The 18,571-nt window shown below is 52.5% G+C and overlaps 1 protein-coding gene across 1 annotated transcript in view; it reads left to right on the top strand.

Annotated features, from left to right (window-relative positions):
- The first annotated feature begins 6 nt into the window (after positions 1–6).
- The window catches only part of SYT13 (synaptotagmin 13), a 56,638-nt gene continuing 38,073 nt past the window's right edge, over positions 7–18,571 (top strand). Inside the window, exon 1 of the mRNA XM_006157765.2 lies at positions 7–238. Within this exon, the coding sequence (XP_006157827.1) occupies positions 56–238 (183 nt within the window). The 5' untranslated portion in view covers positions 7–55. The remainder of the gene's footprint in view (positions 239–18,571) is intronic.

Raw genomic sequence — 18,571 nt, 5'->3', positions numbered from 1 at the left:
CTGGCCCGGGGTAGGTGCGCGGTGGGGACGGAGCCCCGTGCGGGGACCGGGCACCATGGTACTCTCAGTGCCCGTGATCGCGCTGGGCGCCACTCTGGGCACGGCCACCAGCATCCTCGCGCTGTGCGGGGTCACCTGCCTGTGCCGGCATATGCACCCCAAGAAGGGGCAGCTGCCACGCGACCAGGACCCTGATCCGGAGAAGGCCAGGACGGGTGTGCTTCGCCCGGCCCAACAGGTGAGCGGGGGGCGGCGCCCGGTCCTCCCCCGAGTGAGGCGACCGGGTCCTGGCTGTCGCGCTGGCGGTGAAATGGGGCGGGGGATGACAGTCGCGGTTTTCCTTTACGTGATAGACCGTGGCTGGGAGGGGGGATGGCAGACGTGCTCCAGGGCCCAGGAGGGACGTGAAGGATAGACTGGGGGTCGGGATGCTTCAGGGGCTGGGAGAGGAATGGGGACAGAGCTATGTAAACGGGGAGGGATGAAAAACGGGACTTGGGTAGGAGCGGGGGGCTGGGAGCCGAGAAACGAAAGGGAGGTCCGGAGGAGAACGGGACTCCTGGGACCCTGGGAGGGGGCGGTGGGGAGACCCTGAGAACTGTGCGGGAGAAGCTTGCAGAATTGGGGGAAGCCCATGGGGGCCGGGAGAGGGCGAGGACAGGGCACTTTTGAGGCTGGGGTAGGGCGAGCTCTGGCATAACTGAGGAGGGTACTCCCCTGAAAACCAGCAGGGCCATGGCTGCTGCCTTCTTCGCATGGGGTGGAGGGGCAGCTGGAGGAAAAGCACCTGTGGTCTGGAGAGGCGACAGAAGGGAGGAGGGTCCTGCAGAGCCCTGCCAGATCTCAGCCCCACCCCCTGGCAGCTGTCACCTCCAGCCCAGCCAGAGGGGGATGCTGTGTCCTCTCCCAAGTTGTCACTGAAGACGTAGGTCCCTGGGGGCTGGAAGGCTTTTATCTCAAGCATTTGCTAGTCCCTAGAACCCCTTTGGGCAAGAAATGGGTGGGGTTCCCCACTGCATGGGCAACAGTAGGGGTCTGGGGACTGGGCTTGGGGGGCTTCCCTACCCCTAAGCTCCAGGAGGCATTGGGAGTGGGGAGTGCAGACCACTCTGTGCCGGACGGGAGGAAGGAGTCTTGCTAAGGTGACTTGAGGGAGGCCGGCCCTGGGGTAGGGGGTGCTTTAGTGACCTCCTACACCCCGGGTTGCTAGTCGCTCTGTATCTGGGAGAGGCGCTGACACGCTGGAGTCCCGGCTTCCTTCCTCCAGTCAGTGATGCAAAGGCTCTGAGGAGCCGGGGTGCAGGGCCTGTGCCCTCCAGGAGGTGAGCGTGGAGGGAAATGGCTGCTGTCCTTGAGGCAGTTACCGTTCGAGAACGTGACACTGGCGGCATTGACATCGGCTGCATCAGAGCTGGCTGGGCACTGGGGTGTGGGCCCTGGGATGATCAGGAAAGGAGAGTGGTGGGCTCCCACTGGCTGGGCTTAGAGGAGCCCTTCTCCAGAAGCGGTAGCCTGCTGCCTGTCAGTCTTCTTTCCTGCCAGCTCACCTGAGGGACTGCCACTCCTCTGCCCTCAGGGGCGACCTCCAGGTGCTGTCCCGTTGGAGAGAACCACTGGGGAGGCTGTTGGTGCAAACGACCTCCAGGCTCCCTTCCAACTCTGTCTTACTGGCAACCAGTAGCCGCGCTGTGGCCCAGAGTCTGTTACAGACAGACCCGATGGCTCTCTACTCCCTGAAATTCCGCATCACTGGAGTAAGTTGTAGCACACTGCGCCGTTGCTCGAACTCTGTGCCAGGCTCCTTTCTAAGTGCTTTATATTCTTTTTTTTAAATAGAGGGTTTTGCCTTAGTGCATGTGCGCTCGCTGGAGAAACAGAGACAGTGAGAGTAAAAGTGAGAAATGACCCCCCCCCATGGGGGTGGCCACATCACAATCCCTTCTCCTCCATTCTCCTCCTGATCTTGGGCATGCACATGCACCCAGTGTGAGTTTCAAGCCACTGGGTCTGGGATGGGAACCGCTGTCGGCCATGTGGGAGTGCAGCGACACAGCCGCTATGCCATCAACTGGCAACAGTGCTGCATACTTCTTACCACAGCGAACCTCCGAATGAAAGAGCTACACGCTGATCCCCACTTACAGATGAGGACACTGAGGCCCAGAAAGGGTAAGGGACTTGCCCAAGTTCACCCAGCTAGAGAAGTTTGAGAGCCAGACTTGGGCTGAGCTGGTCTGATAGTGGAGTCTGAGCTTAGCCACTCCACTCCCCCCTCGCCTGCTTTACTTCTCCAGCCAAGGCTGAGCAGTGTCTTCCTGCATCTCAGCGTCCCCCTTGTCAGCTGCCTCATTCCCCTGGAGTTGACCATTCCCGTAAGACACTAAGCCCCACAGGTGGCTCCTTCACACCCTCTGGGTCTTTTTCTGGTTAAACGTCCAAGAAGGGTTTGCCTCTTGGTGCATGAAATGAAGCACCCCCCCTCCCCCATTATTCTTTCTCATATTCTTTCTTCCAAAAGGGTTATAGAACACTTCCTGCAGTTGGGCCTCACCTTCCGTAGCCCCTTACTTGTGCAGTAGTTATTCCCAGCACTGACTCAGTGCCTGGAAACCAGGAGGTGTCCATGAGAATGTGTTGGCAAATAAAGAGCATGAGTGTGCATGCCCAAAATCCTGGGTGGAGAAGGGATTGCGGTGTGGCCATCCCCTGGAGGGTGTTTTATCAGCTTCCCTCTCTTTGTGTCTCTCTTCAGTGAGTGCATGCATCCTCCAGCAAAATTAAAAAAAAAAAAAAGCAGAATAAAATAAAGACCCCAGCATCGCTCTCTAAGCCTCGAGCCTGAGTTATTACATCAGATGCGGGTGCCCGCACCACGCCTTAGCGGCCCAGCGCTGTCTCCATCGGGGCGCGGTAACTATATGCTGCTCCCAGCCTGTCCCCACGCTCTCTCCTGGTTCCCTTGGTGGCCAGGATTCAAACAACCTGGGCTGAATCAGGAGGTGTGAGCGCGGGAAGCTAGGATCTCACAGTGGCTCGGCTGCCATTGTGCTCAGACTCACTTGGTCCCTGACCCAGATAAAGTACAGAGAGAAAAGACAACACGATTAATATTTCAAAGACAGTAAAGGAGGGTTGTGAGAGGTGGCAGGTGACTGCCCGGACAGGGCTGTACAATGTATTGGCACATGTTGACAAGGAGGCCAGGACTTGGGAAACTCTCTGAAGATGCAGGGCTTGGGGAACAGGTTTCTGGAACCCCCACAGCGGTTTCCGGGGCATGATGTGTTCCACCACGGACTGGGATACTTGTAGGACACAGAGCTACTGCCTGTGTCCTAACACGCTGACCGTGGGTGCTGGGGGATTCCTAGGATGGGTAGACCATGATTGCAAGGCTCGTTTCTGACCCAGAATGGCTGGATGAAGTTAAAGTTTCTAGTTATTATTTTTTTTAAGAATTATTTATTTTATTTTATTTATTATTATGAAAATTTGCTGTAGCGAATGTGCACTCAGAGAGAGAGAGAGAGAGAGAGAGAGAGAGCGAACACACTGACAGGTCTGGGAGAGAGAGATAAAGTAAGAAAGCAAGCTCACAGGTCTGGGACTCGAACTGTGGTTGACCACGTGGGAGTCCAGCGCCTTAGCTGCCATGCCACCTGCTGGCCCCTTAGTTTCTAGTGATTTTGAAAATAACTTTGATGTTTACCCAGGGGTTCTTAGCCTAGGGTCCACAGACCCACCCCACCAAGGTATCTGTAGACAGAGTTTATAAGGCTTGTGGTCTTGGTTAGGAAAAAAAGTGACCTTTTTTTATTACCATTAATCTCTAGCGGAAACTTAGCATTTCCTGTAAGAACATAAACGGCAAGCCTTAGTAATATGACCCTTACCTCGCCATGGACCGGGGAGCTCACCAAGGCTCTGGTAGCTTACCACAGTGGTTACAGACGCTAGCAATGAGCCTTTGTCATCATCTCTCACTCCGAATTACGGTGCTTATTAAATCTCCCGCTAGACCCAGTTATTGAATGAATTACTGAAGAAGCACACGTACAGCTATTTCATGAACTGGTTTTCTCAGATGTTCCTTGCCAGCCTATGTCTTTTATGTTCTGCTTTGTCAAACATCCTGAGCTAGCACCATAGACTTCTCTAGACAGCGGAGGGAAGTGTGGAATGGGACCGTCCAGCTCCTGCTCGGTGCGAGCCGGCCGGGGGTGGGGGCCATCACCTTTCTGCCCTCCAGCCGCTTGGAGGCAGCTCCTCGCTTTTCCTAAATACACCCTCCGGTGTATTAATCCTGCCTTCTTCAGATGCACAGAATCTGGTCTTTCTGGCTGCACACTGTGGTCTGGAAGGGCCACCTGGGACCTCTGTCATCAGCCCAGCTCCCGGGAAGCTAGTTTATTATGCAGTGACCTCGCTGGAGTGAGGAGACGCGCGGGCAGGGAGGCAGAGCGAGGGTGATTATCTCCCCTTCACTGGCCACTTCGGAACCTATTAGCGAGTGGCAGCAGACCCAGGGGAGTCTCCCCTCCACGCTCATCTGCACAGGCTGCCATTCGGCCTCTTTTGGGGTGTTTTCAGAGATGCCCTCTTCTCAGTGCCCAACCTAAAGAGCAACGCCAAGAGCAGAGCACAAGGCCCCTTCCCTGCAGCTCGGTGGTGCCTTGAACACAGCAGGAGCCTGGGTTTTGTTTCCAGAAAGCTTTCATTTCAGTGCCCTAGTTTTCTGTCCACACAGTGCTCACCTTGCTCTGCCCTTATGTGAATCTTCTCGAATGCCTGAGAGGTCCCCAAGGTGACCGCGGTGCTGACATGTGGTCAAAGGCTTTCATAGCATGCTTGGCTCTCAGCTGTGGTCCCTGCACCTCTTCCCTCCACACCCCCACCTACACATGCCACCTGTCCCACCTTCCTGCAGAGTTAGGAAGGACGATGGAAGAGGCTCCCAATGACAACCTAGCAGACTGAGTCCAAAGCGTTTCTTTTTGTTAGTTTTTATTGTTTAGATGTTTTTGCCTTAGTGACCTGCGCCCACCAGAAAGAGAGAAAGAGACAGTGAGGGAAAATGAGAAATCCACCTCTCAGAGAGGATGGCCATGCCACCATCCCTTCTCTTCCATCCTCCTCCCAGGATCTTGGACACCCACCCCCCCACACACGTGTGATTTTCAAGCCACCAGGTCTGAGACTCAGGCCATAGTCGACTGCGTGGGACATAACCGCTACGTCATCTGCTGGTCCCAAGTCCCAAGTTTTATGAAATAATATCAAGAAGTGCTGCATTTGTATCGGACAATGTATGTGTAGAGGGGTTTTTTCTTTCCAAGGTCAGAGAGCGCGGCCTTCATTTTTCTTGTATTCCTGGCGAGGCCTCATCTGACACTGGGCCCATGATAACTCCTCAAAATACACATTTTGAATTTTTGAATTACATCACCATGTTGTAACCTAGCACTGAGTAACAGCAGGAGGACACCAAGGAATGCAAGCTCTGAGGGACTCATTTGCCATGGTTTGAACTAGGCCCTTCATTTCTGCTGTGATGCTGGGGAGGCAGGTGGCGGCTGGAGCTGGGGGTAGGAAGCTTCTGGGCTTGTGCCGTGCTCTGCCTCTTCAACTAGACACAGGATACGTGGGGAGCTCACGTTGTAAATACCCATCCGGCTCTGCGCTTGGGCCCACGGATCTTCTGTATGCCTACATACGTCGGTAAGTTTTTAATTGAAGATGAAAATGTGGTGATGACACGTTTGTGAACTTGAACTGCATATCAGATCAGCCTTTTTATAACCGGGAGGATGTATTGGAAGAGTGGTTCTCCTTTTGGTGGCCTGTCATAAACTGCGTTCCTAGTCCGGACAGCTTTCTGCCATTTGTCCTGTGGCCAGCTCTTACAGCATAAAGGAGTCCCCACTGGGATTGGGGCCTTGGCACCATCTACGGGGCCCTATGCGCCCTCCCACCTCTGCCCTTCCTTAGACCCCTCAGATCACTGTCTTCATTCACACCCGCAACAGTGAGGGGGACCAGAGCAGTGCTTTCCCTCAGCTCATCAGCTCATTCATGAAGGTCGAGGAGCACCTGCTAGGCCTGGCTGTAACGATGACAAGACGGACAGACATTGTTCCTAAGGCGAGAACGCACACACAGTGAAACAAGCAACCGCCACTCAGCACGCCAGTGCTGTGTGATGGGGTGTGGGGACCCTTGGGCAGGGCACTCCACTCTCAATCTCAAAGTAGAACTTAGAGCAGTTCTGTCCGCGCTCTCCTGAGGCCTCTCCTACTGAGTGACGGCTGGAGGCCCCAGGCAGTACCAACCCCACTCCTGGAACTGACTCGGCTCTGGCCTGCCGTAGGTGTGGGCTCCACGGGGTGTCAGCATTTTAGAGTATTCAAGCCTCCGTTCGCTGTCAGCTGGTCCCCTGACTAATGAAGTCTCCCACTCACGTAAACAATGACTACAACAGAGGTCCATTTCCGGAGAGTAAAAAACAGGGGCTAGCAGGTAGCATAGTGGTTATGTTGCTGGACTCCCACATGGCTGAGCGCAGTTCAAGTCCTGGACCTGGTGGCTAGAAAATTCACCCTGGGTTCATGTGTATGCATGCCCAGGATTCCAGGAGGAGAATGGAGGAGAAGGGATTGCAGCGCGACCATCCCCTCTAGGGGGTGACTTCTCACTTTCTTCCTCACTATCTCTATCTCTCTGTCTCTCCAGTGAGTGCACCCTATTGCAAAAACCTCTGCAAATAAATAAACAAATAACAATGATAGGCTAGCTAACATTTACCGAGTTTTCTGTGTGTGTCCCTGAGGTAAACACTTGAGCCATTTTATTTTAAACCTCATACTAGCCCAATGAAATGTCCCAAATGCTACTATTATTTCATTTTATAGATGGGAAAAGTGAAACAGAGAACTTAAGAAACCTATTCCAGGGCAGAGCTAGGAATCAAATTCAGGAAATTTGGTTCTAGAGCCTTTAAGTGCAACACGCATGTGCACACGAAGGGCCCCACAGCCAATTTGATGCGCTTGTGACCACGAGGCTGGAGGTTAGCAGAGGAAATGAGCAGGTATTTGAACCGCGGCGTTTCGCCAGATGCAGAGTAAAGGTGGCTATGAAAGGGTCAGGTGGTGGTACGGTGGCAAAGTGCCACACTCTGGGGGCCGTCCTCCATGGGAAGGTTCCTGGCTCGAGTCTGGAGACCCCCTTGAGTATGCGGGCATACCTGTGCCTGTGACCCGAGGTCGGATGGGGCTGGGATGGATGCCAGCTTCGAGCCCCTGCGGGGTGCCATTACGCTCTCTTTCAGAAGGAATAAATAAATTTTAAATGAAGTTAATTAAAATGTAAAAAGTGGCGATGAATATGTATCTTTGCAGGTGAATGTCAGAAACCTCCCCGATTCTCACACATTCATCGCGCCTCAGGCGTTGGGTGCAGTCAGGCCTCGGGAGAGATTTTACACAGTAAACATATTTGATGTTTGGGCTGGCTGCTTAGCAACATGGAAGACAGAATGAATTTTTCATCAGGAAATTAGCATAGATCATTTCAGGGAGACGAGCACACACCCGCTGGCAGCACTAAGCCCTTGGAAGCGTTCTCGACGTGGATCCCCCTCCTGACACGTCAGTCGGGCGGCCCCCAGCCTGTCCCAGCCCCTCCTCTTCCCCCATGTCTCCTCTGTTCTCCATATTCATGCACGGGGCTCTCTTCCGCATGGAATCCATGGTTCGTTGGCACCTTTGTTAACTCCAGCGGGAAACACAGATGCATCCTTTTCAAATTTCCAGACAGAAGCCAGGTTACTAACCAGTACCCGGATACCGGAGAGGAATAAAGAGGCCCTCCGACCACCATGGAAGGATCCCTGAAAGAGAAGGCAGTGGGGGCTTAAGAAAAGGCAGAAAGAAAGGGGAGAGACCAGCTGGGTGGAGAAGTCACAGAGCCAGAAGACAGAGAGGGGGAGACAGAAGACCATTCCAGAATCAGAGAGCACAGCACCCAGGGACTCAGTGCTCTGCTGTCCTGCTGCCTGACCTGGAGGTCTCCTGGTGCCTGGCAGGTCACCCCCACGTCAGCCGTGGCACCATGGCATTCAGCAGCACCAGCGCTTAGTTTTTGCTAACCAACTTTGGGAAGCACTGCTGTGAGGGTGAGGAGAATAGAAACAGATTTAAGAATGAAGAGATTATGGGACCTGCAGACGGTGTAATGGTTGCGTCGCTGGACTCCCACATGGTCAACCATGGTTCAAGTCCCAGACCCGGAGGCTTAAAACTCACGCCAGAGGTGTAGCAGACCTGGAGGCTTAAAACTCACGCCAGGGGTGTAGGCATGCGTGCCCAAAATCCCTAGAGGAGAATGGAGGAGAAGGAACTGTGGCATGGCTGTCCCTTCTTGGGGGTGATTTCTCGCTCTCTATCTCTCCAGTGAGTGCACATGCCCTATAGCAAAAAATCTCTCTTGAAAAAAAAAAAAAAGAAGGGATCAGGGGACAAGCAATTAGTGTAATGACTATGTCGCTGAACTCCCATGTAGTCGACCATGGTTCAAGTCCTGGACCCGGTGGCTTAAACTCACGCCGGGCACGTGTGCGTGCATGCCCAAGATCCCGAGAGGAGAATGGAGGAGAAGGGATTGCGGTGTGGCCATCCCCCCTGGAGGGTGATTTCTTTCTTTCTGTCTCTCTGTCTCTCTGGCAAGCACACGTGCCCTATAGCAAAAATCTCTCAAAAAAAATAAAAAAAACCAGGGATTGGGACCAGCAGTTAGCGTAATGGCTATGTTGCTGGACTCCCATGTAGTCGACCACGGTTCGAATCCCAGACCCAGTGGCTTAAACTTACGCCGGGCACGTGTGCGTACATGCCCAAGATCCCGAGAGGAGAATGGAGAAGGGATTGCGGCGTGGCCATCCCCCTGGGGGGTGATTTCTCGCTTTCTATCTCTCTGTCTTTCTGGCGAGTGCACACATCCTATAGCAAAAACCTCTCAAAAAAAAAAAATGAAGGGATTATGTATGCGTACATCAGAATCAGTACATGCGTGCACACAGAGTGGGGTAAGACGCAATGTGGTGGTCCAGTTCTAAAGGAGTCCCTTAGAGGATGTTAACTGAGCACACGCTGCATGTCAGGCAGTGTGCTGGGGGCAGGGGACAGTGGTAACTGCCCTTCCCAGTGACACAGTGGCCCACTCTCACCCTCAGGGGACATACAATATGTCTGGGAAGACCGGAGGTAACGAAAGGCCGAACAAATGAAAATGTGTTGGCAAGTGGCCTGACGAGAAGACCCCGGTCCGTGAGAGTGTGCGGTGGCCTGGTCGGAGAGCTGGAGTTGAAGGAGCATTGGCTGGGGTGACAGGAGGAGCGCTGGGCTCCACACGGACGGGGGCGGGGAGCCCTTGCAGAACTCCTGTGGCAGGAGCAAGCCTTGCAGGAGGAGCACTCGGGGAGGGCCAGCGAGCCTAGAGAGTGGACGGCAGCCTGGAGCCCAGGGCCGGAGGGCCCGCGGAGGAAGGCAGGACAAGCAGGCTCGGTGGTGAACCATGGCCAGGCCTCTGAGGGGCGCTGAGCTACAGTACCGGTGAGAGGGCCGCACTTTTGTCTAAGCTTTTCTTTTTCTTTTTTTTAAAATTGAGGTGGGATTCACAAAAAATGAGCCATTTTCATGCATGAATCAGTGCCATTTAGTGCATTCACATTGTGCACCCCCACCATCTCCTGGTCAACAGGGAGGTGGCCATGGCTACGGAAGACAGAGAGAGCAGGGATGGGGTCTGGGCTCTGCGGGGCGCCCGGCCCGGCACTCACAGTAACCTCTCGCATGTCTGAGTGCTCGGGCAGAGGTGCTGGTTCCACACAGAGGTGGAATGTTCTAGGCGGTAGATGTGCTGTCAGCCAGAGCTGGCCTGTACACCTTGTACTGCTGTCTGCAGGTGTCACGGGGACCCTGAATACGCTCAGTCATTGTGTGTCACTTACAAATCAACAGGGGTGGGGGCAGCAGGTGGTGTGCTGGTTAAGGATCTGGACTCCCACATGAGTGACTGTGGTTCGAACCCCCAACCTGGCAGCTTGGTTTCTCACTTTCTCTCTTTCTCTCTTAGTCTTTTATGACTATAGCAAGTTAAAATGAATAATAAATAATAAATAAAAGAACATAAGCAATTCTCTTTTAAAAATCAATAGCAGGCATCATTCTCTTTAGATATGTAAATATCTGCTTCTCTTTCTTTTTTTTTTTTTTTTTTCTTTTAGAGAGAGATTTTTTTGCCCTGGTGTGCATGCACTTGCTGGAAAAATCACCCCTCAGAGGGGATGGCCACACCTCAGTCCCTTCTCCATTCTCCTCTAGGGATTTTGGGCACACACGCACATGCACTCAGCATGAGTTTCAAGCCTCCAGGTCTGGGACTAGAACCACAGTTGGTCATGTGGGAGTCCAGCACCTTAACCACTATGCCACTGCTGGCTCCCCAAATACCTACTTTCCTATGAATTCGTCTGTCTGTGTGCTGTAATATGTGTGTCCATGGTTGTAACACATGTGTTCATGCACTGTAACGTGTGTCCGCACACGGTGACATGTGTGTCCATGCACTGTAGTATGTATGTAAGTCTATACACGAATGGTCTGAAAGGACACAGACCATGGGCATCACAGGGAATTTTAGATTTGGCTCCAGGTTTTTCAGAGAAAACAGAGCACTGTATTGTTTATGTAATCGACTATCAATATTAAGATCAAAAATACCTGTGCACCTAACAGAAGAAAGAAGTGAGCCTTTCAGTCACCCAGGAAGAACACTCCGCACCCACCAGGCACACGCTGCTCCTCCCTCCTCCCCAGCCCGTGGCAGCCACCCGTCGGCTTTCTGTCCTTGCCTGTGCTGGACATGACGAGTACTGTCCGGGACACTGGCCTTGTGTCTGGTTCTGTACACCAAGCGTGTCCCCAGGGTTCACTCACACCGTGAACCCATTCTTCCTTCTCATGACAAAGACGACCCCACGTGTGTCTACACCCTCCTTTGGTTTGTTCTTCCACCACTGACGGGTGTTGGGGCTGGGCCTACCTTCCAGCTAAAGAGTGCCGTCGTGCACATTCTTGTACGCGTGCTCAGTTCAGTTTCTGTTTTAAATTACTTCAGGTATAGGTGCCAGTGGGTGGCCTGATGGTTAAGGCAGTTGGATCCCGTATGGCCAACCATGCAGTTCAAGTCCCAGACCTGGTGACTTGAAAAACACACTGGGCATGTGCACACGCATGCCCAAAATCCCAAGAGGAGAGTAAAGGAGGGATTGTGGTGTGGCCATCCCCCCTGGGGGGTGATTTCTCACTTTTCCTCTCTCTGTCTCTCTTTCTCTCTTTTCCTAGTGAGCGCATGCACCCTCTAGCAAATTTTTTCAAAAAGGTATTTTAGGGACCACAAGATGGCATAATGGTTACATTGCTGGACTCCCACATGGCTGACCGTGGTTCGAGTGCCAGGCAGCTTCATACTCACACTGGGCATGTGTGTATGTGTGCCCCAAATCCCAAGAGGAAAATGGAGGAGAAAGAATTGTGGCATGGCCATCCCCCCAGGGGGTGATTTCTTGCTTTCTTTCTCTGTCTCTCTAGTAAGTACATGTGCCCTCCTGCATGAGTCTCTCTTTAAAAAAGAAAAAGGGTATTTTAAGTTTTTTATGTTATAGGACGGTCCTGGGGGATATTTACACAGTGTTTGAAGTTATGACAGTGACGTTTTGGGAGGTTGATTGGAATTGTTGGGTGGACTCGGAGTGCGTTACAATCTTCCCCTTGCAAGTGAAGGAGCACAAGTGGCTGCTTTCTGAAATTTGCTGGCTAGATTAAAGTCCAGTCATGAGGGAGAGGTGTATCTATGACTAGGAATAAGAAAAAGAGGGAAAGTGAAATATGGGAATCTGTCTCTGTGAAACGGAGTCCGTCCGCCAGGCATAGAGCCCGGGGTATTTTGGCATACGTCATTGGCCGCTCCCCAGTCTTTTACTCAGAGAGTTCAAGACCTACTCTTTCCTCCTAGAAAACAGGGGGCTCAGAGAGGCAGAGTGAGGACAGACGCCGAATGACGGGGTGCATGGGCGAACGGATGGCCGGATGGGTGAGGAGGAGGGGGTCCCCAGGGGCTGCTGCCTCTACTTGCAGTCAGAATGAAAACCACAAACCCAGGGAAACAGAGGTGGCAGGAGTTTGCCAAAGAATCTGTGCTTGTCTATAGTGACACGGCTAGGATTGAGACAAGTGTGGAGGTGCAGCAGCTTCCTGTTCTACTGTTTCCCTCGCTCGGGCCTCTGTTCTCTTGGGTCCATTGGAAGACTTTTAAAAGCCTCAGCTGATGAGGGACCAACAGGTGGTGTAATGGTTATCTCGCTGGCCTCCCACAGAGTTGACCGTGATTTGAATCTCAAACCCAGCGGCTTAAAACTCACGCTGAGTGCGTGTGCGTGCATGCCCAAAATCCCAAGGGGAGAATGGAGGAGAAGGGATTGCAGCGTGGCCATCCCCCCCAGGGGGTGATTTCTTGCTTTCTGTCTCTCTGTCTCTCTGGCTAGTGTATGTGCCCTATAGCAAAAATCTCTCTTTAAAAAATAAAAATAAAACATCTCAGCTGCTGGTCTGACTCTATGGGGCCACCGTAATGTGCTGCTCAAGAAGAGCCAGAACCCATGTGGCAACTGTGGTTCAAATACCGGGACTAGCCAGCCTGAGACAGAGCGCCACGCACGTGTGCAGCTGCCCAAGCTTCTACAGGCTGGAGGGCTGGAAGAAGGGGATTGTGGCGTACCAGACCCTGCGGAATGCGTGCATATCTCTGTCCCTCCCTCTCAAGTGCACATGCATTCATTGTATTATGAATAAAGAAAAAAAATTCTTTCTTTTTGAGAGAGATTTTTATAGGGCATGTGTACTTGTTGGAGAGAGATAGACAGAAGAGAGAAATCACACACCCCCAGGGGGATGGTCATGCCACAATCCCTTCTCCTCTATTCTCTATGAATTTTGGACACAAACATACGTGAAGCTGGCATGAGTTTCAAGCTGCTGGATTCAGGACTTGAACTGCGATTGACCACGTGAGAGTCCAGCACCTGAACTATCACGCCACCTGCTGGCGCCAAGAAAAAAATTCTTAAGAGAAAAAGCTCAGCTGCAGTGGTGCACTTTTGGCACCTCTGCCTGGGAGGCTAGAAATTGTGCAGGAGGTCCAGGTTAGGTTCTCAGGGCAATCTGAACACACCAGGCCTGGAATCCTTGCTAACTGGGAGGCTGGGATGGGAAGGTTATGACACAAGACCTTGTCAACAAAGGCATCTCTGTCTCTCTTCCTTTGCTGCCCCTCCTCATCCCCATTGTCGTGAAGGAGAAAACAAACCTTAGCTGCAAAGACAATGAAGACCACATTTCCCTTGGAAACGCACTGTAACCGCAGTTCGCAGTTCGAGTTGTAACTACGAATGCTGTGATGTGGGAGCCACAGGCAGGGAAGTGATTCAAGCACTGGATTCCCACCTGGCACAGAGTTCCAGCCTAGGCAGCTTGAAAATCACAACAAATAAATAAATAGATAGATAGACTAATTTTTTAAGAGAGAGATTTTTGCTATAGGGCATGCCAACAAGACAGAGACAGAAAGCAAGTAATCACCTCCCCAGGGGGGATGGCCATGCCACAATTCTTTCTCCTCCATTCTCCTCTCGGGGTCTTGGGCACGCACGCACATGTGCCCGGCGTGAGTTTCAAGCCCCCAGGTCCGGGATGTGAACCGTGGTCAACTACGTGGAAGTCCAGCGACGTAAACATTATTTAATTCGCTTTTCCCATAATTAATTAATTTTTTAAAAAGAATGGTGTGACAAGAGGGATGTGGGCTTATTGAGGCAGGAAACAAGACTTTGCTTTTCAAGTAGAGTTAAAGAGTAGTGTTTGGAGAGGGTGGTGTTTGTAGACGCAGGGCAGGTTGGGGATGAGCAGTTCCAGTTCGTTGGCACAACTAGAAACGTTGATTAAACAGCTGCTCGGCAGCGTGTCTTCTTTAGCTGTAGGCTCGTTCTGTTTCAGGTCCCCTCCCCCTTTCTCAGAGCACGTCACCGAGCATCTCAGAACACCCTTTCATGTCAGCGTAGTCACTTCACGGAGAAGGGACAGGGCTGTCAGAAAGGCACAAAGGCAGTGGCGTTACATCAAGGGAAAACATCCGCGTGGGATGGATGGCTTTTTTGCATAGTCTCTGCAGACGTGTCGGGTGATGAGCTCGTCCCTTCCTGCACAGACAGAACACGACTGTCACCCCTTGCACAACACACGCCTCGACACAGACACACGGAGACAAAGAGCGAGAGAGCGCGAGCCGGAGGTGCGGCGCCCTGTTCATCACCCGCACGCCGCTGCTCGCGCTCGCTTTCGGGCCCTGCTAGGATTACGGGGTTGTCAGGAGTCATGACACATTTTCGCATAGAAAAACAGGAAAAGTAAAAACACGTCATGACTTCTCTGAGGACCCAATAGCTCGAGACCCGGAAAGGAAATTGAGAGGAAATGGACTCTTGGATAAAAACATTTGTATGATGATTAAGATTCTGAGCTATTTGGGGAAACAAATGAGTCTTGAGAGCCTGAATTTGAATTCAGACTTGACTCTAGCTAAATAGACTTGGCTGTTCTGAATCCCGTTTTCCTTACTGATCCAACAAAGACGGTGTTCAGTTTCTCCAAGGTAATAGCGAAGACTGTGTGAGATCACACGGAGGAAAGCGTCTCACAGTCGTCGCACCGGGTTATTAATAAAGTATATTTAGGTACTCTGAATCAGTTCCTTGTTTATCCTTGACCAAAGCCATGACTTGTCTGCATGTTTGTCATGGAGGAGGAGAAAGTCTATGGAAATTATTCCAGATGTGAAAAAGAAAACGCAGCGATTAGTATGGGAAAGGGGACGTGGACATTCCACTTCTTGGCTATTTGTTTATTTGGTACCTGTTTGTTGATCACCTACTAAGTGCAAGGCACTGAAAACACTCCAGCGAGGCAGACAACACCCCTGGCTTTGTGCGGCTCATATTCTAGAGGGAGAAACGCTTACCACACAGTCGTACAAATGAATAGAAATTTGCAGCTGTGTTAAGTGTACTGCGGGAGCTCAGGGGGTCTCCCAGGAAGGGTCACTGGTTGGTCTTCTGATCCTCAACAGTGTGGAGACCCTGTTCAGTGAAATCATTCCGAGGGGTTGGCAGGTGGCATGCTGATTATGGCGCCGGACTCCCACCTGGCCGAGTGTGGTTTGAATCCCAGACCTGGTGGCTTGCTTTCTCACTTTCTCTCTTTCTCTGTCTCTCTGGTGAGTGCATGTGGCCCTTAAGCAAATTAAAAAGAAAATAATCATCAGTAAATAAGATTAAGTAATTCTCTACAAAAAAAACATTCTGAGCACATGCCACTTGTGTTAGGTTGCTGGGAAAGTCGTGGCTCAGTTTTCTATGCAAAAAGGCATCGTGGCTTTCCCGATAACCCAATAAATGTCTATTTAATTTACCTGTTTGCAGTGCACATGTATTCTTGCGTCTCTGTTACTGAACGAATATGCCATGCAATAACAAAGCACACACAGAAACAGACCTTTGAAAACAGGGAGATGGAAATACAGTACGATGGAACATGGTCCCTTTCTCTCCACCCCACAGCGGATATCTTGCACAGTTCTGGGGCATGCAGCTGGTGACATTGACGGCTTTGGGGATGAGGGTTTAACATTCCGGGTGTGAAGGTGGTGTGGACAGAAGAGACGTTGCTTAGGAGGGACAGAAAGAACCAAGTGGGCAGAGAGAGTGCCCAGGAGGGAGTGACAGGGAGGGGCGGACTGGGCCAGGGCAGGGTCTCCCGGGACCTTCTGGGCCCCAGTGAGGATTCGGGCCTTTATCCAAGAGCAGCGGGATTATTGAAAAGTCTCAGGCAAGATAAGACGAGACCAGATAGGGCTTGTGAGAAGAGCTTCCTGGCTGCCAGTGGAGAACAGGGTGACTGGGGCAGAGAAGAAGCAGGGGGTGGGGTGGGGGTGGCCCCGAGAGGAACGGCGATCGCTCTGGCTGGATAGCAGGGGTGTTTGGAGAGCCATCTAGAAAACAGACTGGCTTTGCCTGTGGGTTGGGAGTGAGCTTCAGGAAGAAAAGTTAGAGATGACGCCTGAGTTTCTTCATTCCGCCTTTCTCTTTAATGACAGAGCGTGTGAGCCCACGAGAGACAGAGAGCCATCTTTGAAGGGGTTTTGTCATGCCACGATCCCCTTCCCCAGCCCTCCGATTCCTCCGGATCCTGGGCCCGGACAGGCACCCGGTGTATTTCAGGCCAACTACGGGCTCCAAACCTGCGGCTGCAGTGAGGCTTCCGGTTTTGCAGGGCCCTTGGTCACTGCTGTGCCCCACGGCCTGGATGGTGGCAGCACTGAGAGAAACGGTTCACTCAGGAAGGAGGAGGCCCCGACCTGAGCGTGACTTCACTCCGTGCAGGTAGCCGGTGTGACTCTCCACGAAGGGGTGATCGTGCCAGCGGTTTTGAGGGTCCAGAGCTCACAGGCCAGGTCCGGCTGGAGACGTGAGCCCTGCTGAGGCGCCTAGGAAGTGAGGCGAGTGGGAGGGAAGGAGGCCTAGGATCAGGTGTCTGCAGTGCGGTGTTGAGTACGACCTGAGCGTGACTTCACTCCGTGCAGGTAGCCGGTGTGACTCTCCACGAAGGGGTGATCGTGCCAGCGGTTTTGAGGGTCCAGAGCTCACAGGCCAGGTCCGGCTGGAGACGTGAGCCCTGCTGAGGCGCCTAGGAAGTGAGGCGAGTGGGAGGGAAGGAGGCCTAGGATCAGGTGTCTGCAGTGCGGTGTTGAGTAACCAGGTGGCGTGGTGGTTGAGGCACTGAACTCCCACATGGCTGACCACAGTTCCAGTCCCAGCCTGGCCCCTTGCTCTCTCTTTCCTGTCTCTGTCTGTCTCTGGTGAGCGCATATGCCTTATAGCAAATTAAAAAATAATGATAGGGGCCGGCACGGGGCATGGTGATTAAGTCACTTGGACTCCCACACGGCTAACCATGGCTTGAGTCCTGGTCCTGGCATCTTGCTTTCTTACTTTCCCTCTCTCTCTTTCTCTGGTCAAATTAAAATAATAATTAATCAATTAAAATAAATACTTTTTTAAATAATAATAATAACAGTACAATTAAATCAATAATGTTTCTAAAAAAAATGACCAGGCAGTGCGTGTCTCCAGGTTGATGAGACTTGGCAAGAAAGGGAGGAGACCCGGTAAGGTAATGTGAAAAAACCAGGAACAGCAAGAGAAAGCGCTTTCTAAGAGAGGCAGTCAGTCACCCACTGGGAAGGCCACCACCGCGAAGGAGGACCGAACGCCTCAGAGGATTAGACCAGGAGGATCACTGGTGACCTTGGAGACTCACGGTGACCTTCGCTGCTCATGGGGCCCCTGGGACAGGTGACAGAGTGGGTGGCAAGCATGTTGATGACAGGAGGCTGCAGAGGGGTGGAGATGAGGGCAGCCTCTAGGCAGCAGGCAAAAACATCCAAGGCATCGGGACCAGCAGGTGGTGTCATCGTTACGATGCTGGACTCTCAAGTAGTGGACCACAGTTCAAGGTCCAGACCCAGTGGCTTAAAACTCATACCGAGCACATGTGTGTGTGTGCCCAAAATCCCGAGAGGAGAACGGGGGAGAAGGGATTGTGGTGTCGCCATCCCCCCTTGGGGGTGATTTCTTGCTTTCTGGCTCTCTGGCGAGTGCACACACCCTGGGGCAAAAATCTCTCTCTTCTAAAAAAATTTTAAAAAGGCCAACGAGTCCTTGGCACATTGAAAATCTAGTGGGAAGGAGCCAGATAGAAGAGAAAGATGAATATTCAGGGGAGAGAGGAAGAGACTGACAGTAGCTCTCGCAAGGCCCCTGCAAGGCAGGTGGGAGGGTGCAAGGTCAGAGGAGAGGGCTCCTCTTGGAGGGACACACCCCTGCGGTGTAACAGGAAGGGACTGTGCCCAAGCCGGCAGACGCGGAAGCAGGACAGTGGGCCTGTCCGTCCTGTGGGGGCCCTACGGGTCCTCCAACCTCTTGGCTTCCTTTTTCTCCGTAAGGGAAGTGTGAGGAGAGTAGAGCCATTCCGAAACGTAGGCTCGAGGGGAGAGCTGGGAATGCGGTTACCGGGCAGGACAGGACAGACAGCCTGGGTTAGTGACCGAGGTGACTTTATCCTGGAAGCCCCACCCCGCTGGTGGCTCCTCAGCAAGAAGGTATTGTGGGAGAGCAGGCTGGGCTGGGGCGGGGGAGGGGGGCTCCCTGCAGGTGTCACCAAGGAAAGGATTGGGGGGCGCTGTTAGATTCTAAAAAGGTGGCCTTAAGACAGCGGAGCTTGAAATCAAATTGGGAAGTTGGGGAGGAGGAGAGGGAAGAGTGGAGGGCTCCCCAGCATCGTCGTGGTGGAAGGACAGCTGGGAGGGGCTCTGCCAGTCGGCTGGAAGGAGGACACACGTGGCT

The sequence above is a fragment of the Tupaia chinensis genome, unplaced genomic scaffold (genome assembly GCF_000334495.1).
Source record: "Tupaia chinensis unplaced genomic scaffold, TupChi_1.0 Scaffold000561_1, whole genome shotgun sequence".
Lineage (NCBI taxonomy): Eukaryota > Metazoa > Chordata > Mammalia > Scandentia > Tupaiidae > Tupaia > Tupaia belangeri.
Note: the sequence above shows the minus strand (reverse complement) of the source record. Positions and strands in the feature narration are given on the sequence as shown.